General features: G+C 40.2%; 1 protein-coding gene across 2 annotated transcripts; it reads left to right on the top strand.

Annotated features, from left to right (window-relative positions):
* The first annotated feature begins 430 nt into the window (after nt 1–430).
* Nucleotides 431–15,323, top strand: prss35.S (serine protease 35 S homeolog). 2 transcript variants are annotated; one of them, XM_018265461.2, is made up of 2 exons: nt 431–556; nt 11,644–15,323. In XM_018265461.2, the coding sequence occupies exon 2, from the start codon at nt 11,663–11,665 to the stop codon at nt 12,917–12,919; it is 1,257 nt and encodes a 418-aa protein (XP_018120950.1). In that variant the 5' UTR covers nt 431–556; nt 11,644–11,662; the 3' UTR covers nt 12,920–15,323. The 2 variants fall into 2 exon arrangements, with proteins under 2 accessions (XP_018120950.1, XP_018120951.1); XM_018265462.2 differs by lacking the exon at nt 431–556 and adding an exon at nt 7,594–8,250.
* The last annotated feature ends 2,639 nt before the right edge of the window (nt 15,324–17,962 follow it).

Here is a 17,962-nt window from a genome sequence, read left to right as displayed (position 1 = left end):
CTAACACCTGCATTGTTGGGAGTTCCAGGCTGTTTTCCCAGGTCCATTTTGGGTCTGGGGGGAACAAACTGCTTCTACCCCACAAATGCCTCCAAAAAGAATGAGGAAGAAGACGGCGGCCATTGCTGGCCAAGGAGTGAGGACCCGCTTGGGGTCTAACAGGAGGACTGCTGCTCCTGGTTTGGCAGCAGCAGTTGAAAATGTTCAGGTGTGCAAGGAGGTGGTGGCCATGGCTACAAGTGACAGCAAGGAAGGAGAAAGTACCTCTACATGCAGTGTTCCATCTGTTATGGAGTCTCCCAAGCAAGTGAATACCCTGGATGTACAAGCTCAAATTGCTGCAGAGAGTTGCAATTCTGCTGTGGGAAGTGGCAGTTCTGCTGCTGAGAGTTGCAGTTCAGAGGCAAGCCAGGAAGCTGCTGTAAGGCATGCTGGGAGCCAGGAAGGAAGTGCTGCAGGCTGCGAGGAAGCCATGGAGAGTGCTGAGACCACATGCTGTGTGGCTAAGGAGTTGCTGAGAGAGAAGCCCAATCCTGCTGCTGCTGCAATGGCCCAGGTAGGAGCAATACACCTATGTGATCATGGGGGAGAGGAGGTTGCTGGAAATGGAGCTGGGAGGCCAGAGACTGTGAGCTCAACTGGGCCCAATCACAGCCAAATAATCAGGGCCCTGAGAGACATTAAAGTCTTGGAAGAGAAAAGGAACATTTTGGAGGGGAGTATTAGTAACATGGTGGCTGCACTGAGTGCTCTTAAAAGGACTGAGAGATTTAAAGCAGTAAGGAAAATGGTTTTCATGTCTAATGACTTGGAGGACATTGAGAATAACATTCCCAGGGTTCTGGCAGTTATACAGCCCTGGAAAGAGGTTTGCGATAATCGAGAGAGATTCCAGGAAATGGAGGAAAATTAACTGAAAAAGATGCTTAAAGACTTTTCCTTTTCTAAAGAGACTTTGATTCCTGGGAGTGGCAATGTGGGGCTTTTGTGTGCGGATTCCCAGGTCCCAGAGACAGTTTCAGTGCCCAGCACTAGTGGCCATACTGATGCCAATATAAATGCTGTGAGTGTGGCTGGTGTGAGCATGCCCAATGCAGTGAGTGTGCCTGGTGCCTGTGTGTCAGGTGCGAGTCTGCAACAAGGCTGCAGGGAATCCTCCTGTAAATAGTGAGAGGGAAGGGGCACAAGGGAGGACAGGTGTTTGGGATGGTAAGAGACTGTTTAGGCAGAACGTCACTGAGGTGGGTGAGAGTCAGACCAGTAGAAGAATGAGGTGAAAATTAAGTGGGTGAAGGAGAGAGGTGAGTTCCTGGGGCACAGGTTTGTAGCCAGGAATCTCATCAAAGAGTCATTGGGCTTTACCCCTGCAGATGTGTTTGGGCTGGTAAGTGTCACAGACACTGAGTTTGATCTGAGCTTCAAACTGTCTCAGGGGCTGGATGAGTTCTGGCACAAATATGAGGGTAAGAGAGAAGCCCCAGAGTGGAAGAGGTTTAGCGTGATTCCAGTCTCCCGGCCTGAGACCATGACTGTCAGCATTATGTTTAAGACAGTGTGTGTGTCCCTGGAAGATGTGATGGTCTTGCTAAAGAGGCAATGCACTGTCCTGTCCTGTCCCCCCTTACCCCACTGTATGATTATGAGGGTGGAAGGTGCTGGTCAAAATTTACACGAATTTCCATGTTCCCAAACACATTTCCAATTCCTTCTTTATTGGTAAGGACAGGGGGGTTTGCTTCTATCCCAGGTTGTGTTTCAGTTGTGGCTCAAACAGGCACTTTGCAGCTAAATACCCAGTGGTGAAGTGTGCCCTCTGTGGTGAAACTGGGCATCCCAGTAAAGAATGCCAGGAAATCCGCTGCAATTTGTGCTTGAAGCCCACCGTTCTTGCCTTGATGCCTGGCACAACATTGTTAGAGATTGCCCTAATTTACAGGAGAAAATTGGCCAGGGAATGGAGATTGTGGAGGAGGGTGTCCCACTATCTGAAGTGGTGGGATCAGAGAGGGAATCCAGTGCCCAATGCAGTAAGGTGGTGGGTAGGGCAGCAGAAAAGTAACCCAAAGAGAAGGATGAGCAGAGGGCCAGTCAGCCAAGAAGAGAAGAGAGGTGGAGAGTGGTGGGAAAGAAAGCCTCCATTAAAAAGAAAGACACCTCCCCAAAAATAGTGGTAGCAACAGGCAATAGGTTTGTTCTGCCAGAAGGTAAGAGCTGGGGAGATCTGGCTGAGGAAGAGAGGCTAAGGGAGGAAGAAAAGAGAGAGAAGAGGAAGGCTAGGACCTTGGGAAAAAGGAACAGAAAGAGGGAAAAGAGAGTGGGGAGGAGGTTTTGAGTCAAGAGGGGGGGGAATGGGAATCCTAAGAGGAGGATATTGAGATTGACCTGGAGGGTGAGGAGAGTGAAAAGGAGGGGTGAGGAAAGTGGTGGTGCAAGGCAGAAACAAAACCGGATTTAATGATAAGGGAACCTACTTTCATTAAATGAATGTTGGTTAATAATGTGATGTTTTCTGTTTCTGAAATGTTTATATAATTTTCTGCACTATTTTTACTTTCAATAAAATTCCCTAACAGAGAAATAACAGTCTGCCAGAAAGTAGTTCCATCCTAAAGTGCAGGCTCAAGTCACATGACTGGGAGCAGCTGGGAAACTCTTACAATATGTCTTACCATATCAGATTTCAAAATTGAATATAAAAAAATCTGTTTGCTCTTTTGAGAACTGGATTTCAGTGCAGAAGTCTGTTGGAGTAGCACTATTAACTGACGCACTTTGAAAAAAAACGTTTTTTCCATGACAGTATCTCTTTAAGCTTATGCTACAACATTGTAAAAGGTTTTTGAAAATGCTGGTTTGAGAGCCAAACTGCAGAGACATTATCCTACCAGCAAGGAAATACAGAAGGGTATTATACACCCGACCACACTACATTATGCAACAAGCATGTCCCCTGCTCTGGGTATAAATGGCAGTGTTGATAGGTCTGGAATTAGCTGTGGGACTGGTAATGCAGTCAATGCCACTAACTTCCAGCAGTCTCGTACAGTTCTGTCCCAATATAGTGACACAACTGATCATTTACATGCAGATTTATTTATGCAAGTATAACCAAACCGAGCCCATTCTAAAACACAGAACTTTCCTCTGAAAACCTTGGCCAGAATATAATTCTATTCCATTTGGGCCACTTGTAAACTGGGCAAGCACATTTTTGGAGAATGATCCAGTCCTGTTAGATCTCTCCAGTAATTTCCCACCCCTCTGTACTTTTGGGCCATAAGTGTTCAAGACAACACTAAAACTTCATTTTAAAGCATACGTCTGCAGTATATTTTTGGCGTTCTTAGCTACCTTTAGAAACAGTGCATGTTCTAAATGTTATGTACTGATAAGTGAGAATGTGCAGAGGGACCCTACAGAGTTAAACAAACAATAACATATTTAAGGAAGTGTAATAAATGGCCGCCCAGTAGAAAATCAAATCCTATTCCACTGTTGCCTGACTTCCTTTTCAGTGTGTATTTTTCTTTGTCTCTTTATACCTGGGTTCTAGGAACAAGGCCTATTACAAAAGTCTATTTAGAAATGTTCCGTAAAGCAGGTCTACATGGAAGATGCTTATAATGAAGAATTAAATGATTTTTTAAACTTCCCTTTGCTTGTATTTCAGATGGCTCTGAATAGTCAGCTTTGTGCTTGCCCAAAAGTCTCACATGCTGAGCCCTTATCCAAAGCTGGCCTTTCCTTTTAAACTTTCAGATAAATTTGTAGGCTGTCCTGTGAGTTATGAAAGACCCCTTGGGTCGCTCACAAAAGCGCTTTTCTAAATTAGCCAAATTAGCCATGCTTTGATGCTTGGTGAACTGAGAAAAATAAAATCATTTTACCAGCCTGCAGGTTTTGAAAGGAAAATAGATCCTTGGGAGAGCTCACTGGCCTGCATTCTCCTGTGTAATTACTGGGAAACATATAATTTGCACATGAAGAACTTGGTTAGAGCTGCACTGACCTTGATCTTTACACAACTAAAGTGTTTAGGAGAAGTTGAAATTATCATATAAATATAGAGACATAAAGGCTTGGCCTTCTAAAACTTGGAAACACATCGCAGAACGCATCCAGAGTCTAATCTGCAGTTTCTTTTGGACAAACAATAGGAAATACTTTATGTGGAAGAAATAAAGGTTATTGGCAGCCGGAAATGCAGGATAACAACTCAGTTTTTACAAGTAAAGTACAACTAGTAATGAAGAAGAGGAATGGGAGACAGAAAATACAAGACCAAACTAACCCCATATTTATTATGCTGAATTCAATATTATATACTGTATGTCTGAACTGAACAAGAAATGAGGTATGGGGCATACAGCTTTGGAGGCAGCACATATTTAGCCCTTTTCAGAGGATATAAGTAAAATTGCTGGAAAGTGTAAAGTGCAGGAAAGGAGCAAGAACATGGAAATGCTTTTCTGTATTAAACTCTGGAACTGGCCCATAGAAGCCAATGGCATTTCAGATTTTTTGCACACTGCAGCTATTACTGAATACAGGAAGGGTTCCCTATCCTTGGGTGAATGTAATGTACAAAATGAATCATCTGGAGTTCATGTGAGGAAACCATTCCAATCAAGTCTGCGTCACCTTTCTGCACCCGTCAGCTACACAGAAGAGCCCTGAGAAAAGGAACTGCAAGTAAAACCTCTATACAAAACAGCTGTTTTTAATTCAGGACAGGAATCAAGATCCACGTATAAATAACATGAGCTGCTGCTTCAAAATACAGTTGTGTTCAGAATAATAGCATCTCTAACCTATTTCTACATGGCAAATGATTTACTAGTAGGTGTCTTTAATTAAAGGAGAATTAAACCCCCTTTCTAATAAAAACCCTACCCTCTATATTCCCCCCTCACTGTAGTTAACATAAGTAAATACCCCTAAGCAGGTAATTACCCCTTGTTGCAGAGTCAGCGCAGCAGAGCTTACGGGGGCCAGCTTTAGCCACTTCTGTCTTCTTCTGGTGCTTCGGTCATTTTCGTCACGTTCAGCACATGTGCAGTTGTAGCAAACTGGGAAAATGTTCCATTGTGCCGATAAGGAGCTTCCTTACGGAGGTTACTCGAGATTAAAAGGTCTCCTTTAAGTGAATATATAAATACGGTAAGGTCCTTTATATATATATATATATATATATATATATATATATATATATATATATATATATATATATATATATATATAATATATATATATATATATATATATATATATATATATATATATATATATGGGCTGTGGCACACACTTACTGGAACAAAGACCCAGGTGCTAGTCAGAAAAAATTGTATATTCCTGTAGAAAGCTGACGCACACTGGGATTTATCAAGATAAAACTTGTTAAAACAAGTTTTATCTTGTGCGTCAGCTTTCTACAGGTATATATATATATATATATATATATATATATATATATATATATATTTTTTTTTTTTTTTTGTAAGCTGCGGGATCCATAACAGACACTTTTCTTCTCTTTAAGACATTTTATTTACGTACAGGGGTAACCATTTCAGGATACAAAACAAATCATAAAAATAACTCCTGCCCACTGGGCGCTACCTTCACATATGAAGAGTTCCCTTACTAAACTGGGCCCCTTGTGGACTACCAGTAAGTAAACACATAAGTTGGGGGTCACCCCTGTACTCACTGTTCTCCTGGGGGATTGCTCAGCCTCCTGGCTTTTCTCAGACAAACTCTGTGTCACTAGGTCTTCGCTCTCTGCACCTTGTAGTGGCAAATGGCACCCCCAGCCCCTGTGGGAGTTCCTCACACAGGCAGTGTCCTTCCTGCTCTGTGTCCTGCTCTGAGAGAGATTCCTAACAGGCCCACTAGAACTAAATACCTTTCCACAGGACAGCCTTCCTGTGGAAGCTGAGCTCTAATCCATGAGCTGGACTTCTAGATCGGAGTACCTGGCTTGCCTGTTCTTTCCAGAATACTCCAGCTTCCAGGACCTGGCCGCCAAAGTTTTTAGACACCCTTCCTGGTACCTATATCTTCTACTGGGGAGCTCTTAAAGGGAAAACACACCTTTTCCCACATTGTTTTGGTCACTCTACCACAATATATATATATATATATATATATATATATATATATATATATATATATATATATATATATATATAACAGTGTTCTAGTTCAGTTATGTATCTATCTGATTTTACAAATATATATATATATAGTGAATAAAGTACCCCCTCTTGTAAAATATAGGATATTATAAGTTACCGAGGAGTTTCATGACCATATAAAAACACGAGGCCGAAGGCCGAGTGTTTTTATACAGGTCATGGAACTCCGAGGTAACTTCTAATATCCTCATATTTTGAAACTGGGGGTACTTTATTAATTATAATACACAAATTTCAATGAGTCATGTGACAGAAATGACATCAGAACTCACCGTTTATAACTGATGACATCAGAACTCACCGTTTATAAGGATATAATTTACAGGATATTCATGGCTTTTGTGTATTATATATATATATATATATATATATATATTGATTTTATCTGATTTTACAAATATATATATATATATATATATATATATATATATATATATATATATATATATATATATATATATATATATATATATATATATATATATATATATATATATATATTGTTGTAGAGTGACTAGGAAAAGGAGGAAAAAGTTCACTCTAGCCTTTAATTTCGCCCCAGGGACTGAGATAGGCTCCAGGAAGGGAGTTACTAAACAGAGAATTAGTGCTCTGTTTAAAGACTTTAGTAGCCAGGGACTCCATTCCGCAGATCCAGTCCAGAGATTGGAGTTCACCTTCCACAGGAAAGCTGTCCTGTGGAAAGGCTATTTAAAGTTAATTGGAATAGGAGAGTGTGTCTCTCAGCAGGACACAGCAGGTAGGAGACCTGGCTGTGTGAGGAACTCCCAGAGGAGCTGGGAGTGCCGCCTGATCCTGCCAGAAGCAGAGGGAGCCCGTGGCTGTGACTAAGAGCCAGAGTTGTTATCTGTGTGGGACATTGAAGAAAAGCCAGGAGGCTAAAGAGTTCACTCCAAGACTGTGAGTACAGGGGTGAGCCACAACAATTGTTTTGTTTGCTGGTAGTCGACAAGGGGCGCAGCCTAGTCAGGGACTGCTCCAGAGTTGGAAGGTAGTGCCCAGTGGGCTAGGTTTTATTTTATGTTTTGTTTGTATGATAAAATGGCCACCCCTGTGTATGTGGATTATTGACTGTCTTTGAAAAGTGGGAAAATAAACCTGTATTTTCCTTGAAGAAGCTGTGTGTCCCTGTCTTTATGCTCCTTTTTCCTATGCTGCCTGCTCACCATTGACTAATCCCCCCTTAAAGTTACATGTTCAAGCCGCCAGCTTGCCACAAAATATATATATATATATATATATATATATATATATATGGAAATGATAGTGTGATCACAGAGCAGCTGGGAGACGTCTGTGCTCCACCCTGGGGATCCCTGGCTCTGACTCCAAAGCATGGACATATCACTATTTCAGAAAACGGAGGTCTGTAATTAGAGCTGTTAGGTGCAAAAGGAATTACAGGATGCACAAGGAAGAATGCTAACAAGCCTAGAGGAAAATGCAATTCAGCCAAGTACTGCCCTGCTCTCAGGATTGGCCACTGATGACCCTGCAATAAAGAAGGAATTGGGGGAAGCAAATGTTTAGCACAAAAAGAATCAGTTGCCAAACTCCTAGATCACTACACACCGCTTCCTGCTTCTACTTCTTTTTTGCTTTTTCCATGCTAGTAGAGAGGTACAAGGAGTATTCAGAGCAGGCATATGTCCTCTGCTGGTGATGGAGGAGACTGAGCAAAACCTGCAGTGTATTCATTCTATCCCACAGAAGCAGTTTCATCATCCCACTCTTTGAATGATGTGCTTTCTGCAGCACAGTCTGAAAAGTATTCTGCATACACCCCCTCCTTCTACTTTCCTTTGCTCAAATGTCAGTGCACTACCAGAGTAGGGAGACTCAGTGTTGTCGTTTCTCCTCCTCTCTCTTTCACACTCCCTGCCCTCCTATTGCCCCCCTCCTTTCCTTTGCATCAGTTGGAGGTGCACTGAGCTCTGCCGCTACCTTCAGGGTAGGAGCTCATGTCTCCCCCTTCTACAAGGAGCTGTGATTTAAGACAGGGACTGCTTGCAGAAAAGTAATTCTTCAACAGGTAAGTCCTTTTCCTGTAACAATGAGCTAGACCTGTTCCTTGCAAAGTCACTTTATGCCAAGTAAGGAGAAGAAGGGTATGCACCTGATACCCTCTAAGGCAGTGATCCCCAACCAGTAGCTCGTGAGCAACATGTTGCTCTCCAACCCCTTAGATGTTGCTCCCAGTGGCCTCAAAGCAGGTTATTATTTTTGAATTACAGACTTTGAGGCAAGTTTTGGTTGTATAAAAACCAGGTGCACTGCCAAACAGAGCCTTGGTGTTAGCTGGCAATCCACATAGGAGCTACTTAATGGCCAATCACAGCCCTTATTTTGCACCCAGGAACATTTTTCATACTAGTGTTGCTCCCCAACTCCTTTTACTTCTGAATGTTGCTCACGGGTTGTAAAGGTTGGGGATCCCTGCTCTAAGGCAAGAAAGGGTCAGTCTCTCATCTTAATAGAAGGATCTGACAAAGACTTGGGTTTACAAGGGACACACCATTAGTGTTTCTCAATAAATTACATTTCTCAGAATAATCTGATTAGAATTAAATAAAGGCATTTATTTATGAGCTTTATCAATGTTGAAAATGCAAATATATATATAAATAATATAAAAAAAGGTAATTTTACCCGCTGCATGTACTGTACATAAGGTAGATTGCTGGTTTATAGGCTAAAACCCCAGACCAAATGCCCACATCATATGCGCACAGCCCCAGGTCTCATTTACAAGTTTTATTCCTTAAAGCATAAAACAAAATTGTCTGAGAGTGTGCAGAAAGGGCAATATGGCATACACGGACCAGTTGTGAATGCACAGTCCTAATTGAGCCTTTGGCAACATTTGTGTTAGCTGTTGTATCTTACTTATGGGCATACACATAACGGCTTTTTGGGGTTGTTAAAGGGTATTTGACTAGGCATGCAGGGCCTATAGATATATATGAAGGGCTGGCTGGTTTATCAGGTTTTGCTCAATGCACTGGCTTCCAAATGTATTCCAGACATGGACAACATGAGGCAGATAACTGCTTTTATGTATAGTTTATATAAACCTTCATTCTGCCTATCACTCTGCGCAGTGTATATATATATATATATATATATATTCCAAAGGATCCACACACAAATTACAGTCAAATATTAGCTTTTATTCATTCTTGTGGATGCAGAAGAATGAATAAAAGCCAATATTTGTCTGAAATTGGTACGTGAACCAGCACCCGAGGAGCATATATATATATAGAGAGAGAGAGAGAGAGAGAGAGAAAAAAATAATTAGTTGTATGACCCCAGAATATTTATCCCTAAATACATTTTCCATGTAACCTTATAAATCAGACTTTACCTGCTTTAACTTTCTATGGCACTGTGCAGAAACCCTGTATATGCATTGCAATAGATAAGTCTCCAGTAAGACAGGCACCATGCAGTGTGGGTACCAGTGGGACCAAGCTGTTAAGTACTCTATCCTCTTATCTAGATCACACCAGTAAAGAATCAGTGTTGAACAACACACAGGCTTAGTTCTGCCAGACTGTGCTGCCTGTGGAGTTGCTTGAAAGGCAGAAAGATTAAATATTTCCATAACATATAAATACAGTATTACTTCTAAGATTTCTAACGTTTGGGCACATATCTATTTCCAAGTCTCTTCTGCCACCTGCTGGATTCACTGAATAGGACTGTGGTGCTCCATAGATTTCAATAGTAACATGAGCAGATACGATCATTCCTTTAAAGATTATAAACATTTTAACCAATAATCCTCTACTGGCTAAAATATTTTAATGGGACAATACTTATTTTTTATTAACACAAAGGCAACATCCCTGAATCTAGGCAGTTTGTCGCCACTTTATCTGGTATACTTATTCTCCTTATGTGGAGTTTGGACATTATTGCCAGAAAACTTTTACATTCCATAAAAAAACCCAATGAGGCAAGGTGAAAGGCATCATTTTCCTGACCTGTACGTCAGATGGATAAGCAAGATGGAATGTATCACCTTGTCTTATAGCTAAATTCATGAATTACCAGCACTTGTCATTTTCAGCTTCTGGAATTATTAATGGTAGTTTCTCCATGTCACATCTGCCTCCCAGATATGGAAATGAAAGAGGTCATTTGGGCCAAGCAAAGCAATCTGGTTTCTTTAAAAATCAAACAAAAGAAAGACTTGGTCTGGATGGTATTTCTTCTCTACAGAAAGCAGTCTTGTCCAATGATGGCTGGTCCACTCCAGGTGGGTCCAGGGGTCAGTGTGCCCTCCTGCTTCTAATCATTTGCAACAATTTCATGTTCATTCTCTAATTCTTTATGGAAATAAAGAGGCCAGATAGATGGAGAATATAGTATACCATGTAAAGAAAAGGACTAATATAGAAGTTGAGTGAGAAGTGGAAGAAAATAAGCTTGGAGAATGGGCCCATGGTCTAAGGTTTTCTGGTGGGCCCCTGGCATCCCAGTCCAACACTGGTCTTGCCCACTGGTTGAGCATCTTAGTGCAAAGGCATCTGATGTAACTGAACACATATGAGATCATGGTCACATGAACATGTCATAGATATATATTCAGCAGACAGTTACTTCTGGGTTGACTTCAATTATTCCAAAATAGACTGGCAAGACTCACATGGATTAGTGAAGACATACAGAGCTACTAGTTGCAGCTACTTGGTGTGGCTACAAAATTCCCCCAAATATACCCCAAAAAAATACCCCATCATAGACAATACTGAGAATTGCCTCTGCTAAAACACGCACAGGGGGTTATTTACTAAACTCAGAATGCAAAAATCCCGATTAATTAGTGATTGTTTAGTATAAAATCTGACTTTTAAAAAATCACAAATTTTTCGGAATTTATTATACCCCGAGGATAGAAAACTCAGAATCAGAAAATCCGGCATCTCAGACCTGTCGAGGTTGCATATAAGTCAATGGGAGAAGTCCCAATGATTTTTTGATGTGCGCTGTGTTTCGTGCAATACCCCGAAGATTTAAGAGTTTTCGGGTGATTTTTTCCCGCAAAGCAAATTTTCAGGAAAATCTAATAATAAATATGCTGAAAAAACCCGTGCCGAGTTTGTGGCTGGAAATGTTGAGATAAATTTGGACTTTGATAAATAAGCCCCACAGTGTCTTAGCTAAGCCAATTATCACTATTGTCTATTTTGTAGCCCTGACAAGTAGCTGCTACTAGTAGCGTTGTGTATCTTCACCATAAATGACACATAGAGACAAGATTCCAGATTTATATTTGTTAAACTTATAACCTTAATTCTGGGTATTGTTTGGATGAATGGCTTTGTAACTTTTATCCACCGTAATGCAAAACTTATAAATGTATTTGTGAATCAAGATGTAGACTTCCTTACTAATATTTCCCTGCTTCATGTTCTAGGTAGAAACTGTTGGATGAAATGGATACCCTACAGCTAGCATTCCTATTCATCTCCATTGTGGCATCACCTATTTGTCAAGCAGATGAAATGGATGAGGACTATACTTGGCACATAAAGAAAATACCTCACATTGTTAGTTCAGATATTATCAATCTCAAAAATCCCTCTTATGAAGCAGAACCGCAACTGGAGCTGAATGGAACCTGTGGGATTGAATGCCAAAGGAACTTGCCCCTACCCAGCCTAGCTGACCTTGAGGAATATCTTTCCTATGAGACAATATATGACAATGGCACACGCACAATGACAAGGGTTAATGTCCAGGATTGGCATCCTGAAACTGAAATGGGAAGGGAAAAACCAAAGCATTCCCGCAGAAAGAGACACGTTTATGGCACTGACAGTAGGTTCAGTATATCTGATAAGCAATTCATGACTAATTACCCATTTAGCACAGCAGTGAAACTGTCTTCAGGGTGTAGCGGCATTCTTATTTCACCCAAGCATGTTTTAACAGCTGCTCACTGCATCCATGATGGCAAGGACTACATCAAATCTGCCAAGAAGCTACGTGTCGGCCTCCTTAAGATCAAGTCTGATCGTGGTGGCAAACGCCGCAGGGGATCAAAAAGGGGAAGGGAAGATGCATCTGAAGAATCTCCAAAGAAAGATGGTAGAAAACAAAGAAGAAAATCAGTTCAAAAACGATCAGCAGCAGAAGAGCAGGCAAACAGTCTTTCTGGAAAAGAAAGAGGGTCAGGAGCTGGAAAACCATCATTCCAGTGGACAAGGGTGAAGGCCATTCAGATCGCCAAAGGATGGTTCAGGGATGTGTCTCACAACATGAGCCTTGACTATGACTATTCTGTTCTAGAACTTAAGCGCCCACACAAAAAGAAATACATGGAGCTTGGCATCAGCCCAGAAGCAGAAAAAATGCCTGGAAGCAGGGTTCACTTTTCAGGTTTTGATGAAGATAGGCCTGGGCAGCTGGTGTATCGTTTCTGTAGCATTTCAGAGCAGTCTAAAGACTTATTCTATCAGTATTGTGATGCAGAGGCTGGTTCCAGTGGATCTGGTATTTACATCAGGCTTAAGGAACCCAACAAAAAGAAATGGAGGAGGAAGATCATTGCCGTCTATTCAGGACATCAGTGGGTGGATGTTAACAATCAGCAGCTGGATTACAATGTAGCTGTCAGAATAACTCCACTCAAATATGCTCAGATATGTTACTGGATACATGGGAACCATGATAACTGCAAACAAGGCTGACCTGATTTTGAAGGAGGTCAAACCCCCACTCCATTCAATCCAAAGAGAGCGACTTAACAAATAATCTGCAACAAGGACAGCCAGTGGGAATACGATGCTGAAAAAGAACTCAATTACTGTTATCATGTACAAACTGCTAGTTGGACCAGAAACAGATCATAATGGCATAAACAATTCTTAAAGAACCTGTTTACAATTAAAAAGATAACAGTTGTGATTCCAAAGCAATACGGGGGTTCCACTGCAGCCTGGGGTTCCAATGGAGTTCTGAAAGTAAATGAATCATTTCCAACACAGCAATGCCACGCTATCAACCGATGAGCAAGTAACAGATCTTATATGACAGAATGTTGTTTAGCTGCAAAAAGCAATTGGGACATGGGTAATGGTAATACTGTATTTTAAATAATGATTACAATCTACAGCAAATAAAAGTCTAAAATGCTGTATACGCTAGCTGCTTGCTTTCTTCTCCCATCTTTGTAGGGCACTGCAGCTTGGGATGCATGGATGTTACTGTGCACTATTGGGCAGGACTACTCTATGGCAGAGGTCAGAAAATGGTGTCATATAAAAGCCTTGCTCCATTTCTTAGTTCTGTAGTCATGGTTTTCTTAAAAAAACTTACTGTTACATGCAGTATCTGGCAGTGTTGACTGGGTCTTCTAAAGCCCATCAGAGAAGTTAACACCAAGGGCCAGGTCTTAGATGTTAACAATGCAACGGGTGTTAAATAGACTTAGCATACACATAAGAAAGGGCTGATGGGAATCATCCTTAGCCGGTCGCTGCCAGGAGATCCTCTAATACTGGCAGGCCAATTTGACCCTGGTATCTGGTAATAAAAGACCCTCATTGCTGTAGTACGTTATTTTATAGGGATGAAAATATTAGGAAAAAAACTATGAAGCAGACATAACAATGGATTTACCTAGACTGACCTCTCACACAGAAAGTTCCTGTATGGAATAAGCCACACTTTACAGATCTATCACATTACCCATAAATAACATATTAGCAACACTAAAAGAGCAGCATTACATTTAAATTGCCGGTTGAATTTCTCGGAAAAAAATTGTCTCAAGTAAATATGGGTGGTTATTGCATGAAATTCTTATTGCTTTCCCCTTTCTTTGTCACATAGACTGTACAATAAAGGCATTGATGTTTTTAAGCAAAAACATACTTTTTATTAGTGAAGAAAGGCTGTATAAATGTTTTAGTCCTGCCTTTAAAGTATTAACAAGCAGATATTATATTTTAGAATTAGTATATTTTGCCTGCCTACAATCTATTGGAAAATTTTTAGAGAATAAAATCACAGTGTTTTGGGTGGCCAGAGGTCCACTTTTTAAGCATGTACAAAAAGTACTTTCTAGAAGAGGATCCTCATTAAGGTTTCAGAACTGTTTATACATCGTTTAACTCTGCAGACTGGTGGTAGCATAACCATTGGAAAGGTCCCATCATGGGATTATCATCTTAACCCCAACACTGGGTTCCCATTGGCACATCAAGAGAAGAAACTCAGGAAAAGACTTCTAAATCCACTTTAAGAAAGAACCTAGTGGCTGGACCCCAGAGTGTAGGGGTAGTTCCCCTTCAGCGTACTGTTTTGCACCACTGAAATCTAGTCTCAGCATAAATCAAGTAGTTTGTTAGCCTCTTAGCCCTTTATTTATTTGTTATTTTTAACTTTTATTTACACGGTCATTTAATCTATGAATGCCACAAGGTTTCTTCAGGGATTGCAATACCTTTAACCTGCTTTACTGATCACAAAGTATTTATTTCAGTATAACTAGAAGGGTTACACCCACTTATACCTGCCATATTGTTTATTCTTAAGTCTACTTACATATATAGATCCAAAGACAATCTGTCTTTTGATCTTCTGCATGAAAAAATACCTAAAATATGGATGTGTGCCTCTCTGCTATCCATTATTTCATTCATATGGTTCCTTTTAAGAAAGGCTTTGTGTTTTATAATGTAAAAGGTGCTACAACCAGGCACATACAATTCTCTAATCATTTTGTATCTATAAAAAGGAATGGTTAAGGTGCTAACTTGACATAACCATTTCAATTAACAGCTCTTCTCGATTGCTTAGACAATGTTAGATATCAGGAAACCTGGTCAGGGGGAAATGGCCGAAGTCTTTGTGTATATGTTACATATGCTTGTCAATGGCTCAAAGTCCAGTTTGTTGTTGTCTCACAAACTGTTCTTTAGTCACCAGGTTATGTTCATTCAATATCTGATTACCAAAGGGTAAGGAGGGTATAAGGATACCTTCAAATGCCTATTCGGTGTTTTATAGCAGTGAAAAATAAATGGCAATGCCTTCAGATTTAATTTATTGTATAGTAAAGAAGCCGTTAAATAAAGATGAATAAACAAACTTGCCCCATTCTGTCTGTCTGCTTAGAATTTTAATTTTATAACCAAACTTATAATTATCTTGCTAAGCCTATGGTAATAACTCCTCGATTGTATCATTGTATATAAGCAATACAATCTGACATAAAATCCCATAATTTCTAAGATGACACTTACATTATTATAATCACTGGTCACAACTAGAACCAAACACAGCTACTGGCTCATTGCTCCCCTATTCCAGGTCTGAATTGGTTTCAACTGTGCAGGTTAATTTCATGAGATTTCGTTTAGGAGATTAGTTGATCAAGAGTTTCATTCCTTATCAAAGTGATACTGACACGTCTATAAAAAGCCATATGAATCTGGAATATTACTAGGAAAGAATGGCCACAATGTTCTTTTCCTACAAAGAAGTCCCTGATGCATATCAGCCAACCCCTGTCATGTTCTGATGGAAAGTGAGGCTGGTCTGTGTCTCCTAAAGGTTTGAGTTCAAATGTGAACAGTATAAATTAAAGGATCGCACACTGCCTCTATTACACAGTATTATGGGAAAAAACTGTTATCCACAGTCTTTGGTGAGCTCTGCCTTGCCTTGTGATTTTTGATTTAATGTTCCTTATAAGCACAGGCTCAAGCTCATCTTTACAGCTCACTGCTCTATGTATTCTTCAAGAACAGATACACAGACTATACACTATATTCCCACTCATCTAAATCATTGTATACATACCTTGGACTCCTTAAACTGTTAACTTGCAGTTATGAGGATTCCATATAAATGAAGATAATACCAGGTTCAGAAATGTGTGTGGCAATAGAATGGACACAATTAATTTAGAACACAATTGCAAAAACTAGTGAATTGCTCCCCCTGAAACAAATAAATATGTCTGTTCTGATACACCCTGTCCTCAGCTGACATTTGTCATTGCACCATATTTGATAATCATATTTCTGTTTCATATATGGTCACTTCAAGGGGGCTATTGCTCTTGCCTAGAGGTTCTCCTCAGAAATCTAGGACTAAAGAGGAATCAGGAAAAGGACATGAGCAGAACGGTCATTGAAGTGGCTGCAAGCTCCAAAGGATTTTGTTATACATTAAAAACCTTTAATTTTCCTTTTTATCCATCTGCTTAGAGTTATCACACTCCATAATACTCCATGTTTCCTTGTTAGTTGAGAGAATAAGGGTTCTGCGCTCATTTTAAATTCTCAGGTCACGTTCATAAGTCGCTGCTTAATGTGTAATTTCGTTTCCAAAAAGTGGATTCTCTCTATGTTCTCTGCTATTTTGTAACTGTTCAAGACTGGTCTAATATAGGGAACCTCATTCTCACCACAAATAACCTCCTTTATGAAACTTTGTCTTTGTCCCTTCTAGTAAACAACACTGTAAATACATTTACTTGAGAACATGGAACAGCATTACCAGCTGCCATGCCTTCAAGAAAATCCAAGAACACTCACCTTGCTAATTCAGATGTATTTCCTTAAAGGGGACCTGTAACCTTAAGAAATAATTCCAAATCCTATTTTATGATGTTAACAAAGCAAAATAAACTTTAGTTACACTATATAAAATTAATTAGTTCTTGCCAGCAAGCAGGCAGGTGTAGACACTGTTATGAAGGCACGCTTTGCATCATGCCAAAATATTGTTTACGTGCCAGATTGGGGCACCTGATGCCCATTCACTGGCTACACAATGGGATGATGAGAAGGGAGGAGGAATGTGGGGAGTGCAGTTAAATCTAGGAATTGCAGAATGGAAAATAACTGCCTCACCTCTATGCCCAAGGCATAGAGGTGGGGCAGGCAATAAATGACTGACAGCTGAGACTTTTAAACAAGTTCATAACAGGTAGGGATGTTTTAATTAAAAAAAAAAAAAAAAACTTGGGTATCATGTTTAATTTGAAGAGGACTTTTATTATACAGCTTTTTATGTCTGGGTGAGAGGTCCCCTTTAAAGACACAGGTTTCGGAATATTCTCGGAACTAAGTTAGGAAAAAGGAGCTTGGCATGAAGCAGGCGCAATCCTGTTCTACCATAGGTTACAGAATAGTACATAAATAACTGCCATATAGCACACAGGCATGTATGGTGTTTGATGGTATTCAGCACATGTTCACAGGTAGTTACGTCACACAAATGCTCTAGCCTCTAGAAAGTATTTCTAGCTTCAGCTATGAAAGTGCCTAAAGAGAACACGATTCTTCACAGTAGCTGACCTCAAACAGATGCTATATATGAAAGCACAGGGGATGTGTGACAGAAACATACAAATATTTCATGGTAACAGGAGCTCTAGAGGGAACAACTTCATGGCACAATAAGAAGATGGGGAAAAACCTGAAATTTTACATGAAAACATTCTTTTTGGCCAACTTTGGCCAAGCGTGGTATGGACAGATATAGTGCAGCTCCTCATATTCCATGCATCCAGTTAGAGTGTAAGCTCTGCAGGGCAGGGACAACTTGTTTTTTTTGCTGCTCTCACTATGTAGCTAAAGATGAATTTTCTAAATATGGGAGGGATATTCTATACGTAATACCATGCACACATAAATAGAAGCTGGACACTGCCTATTAAAAAGAATCTTTCGGAGTCTTATTAACTTTTATCACCAGCCTGGGACAAGTTTCATACA

The sequence above is a fragment of the Xenopus laevis genome, chromosome 5S, assembly GCF_017654675.1.
Source record: "Xenopus laevis strain J_2021 chromosome 5S, Xenopus_laevis_v10.1, whole genome shotgun sequence".
NCBI classification, from domain to species: Eukaryota; Metazoa; Chordata; class Amphibia; order Anura; family Pipidae; genus Xenopus; species Xenopus laevis.
The sequence above is the reverse complement of the archived record's forward strand: the minus strand, read 5'-3'. Positions and strand labels throughout refer to the sequence as shown.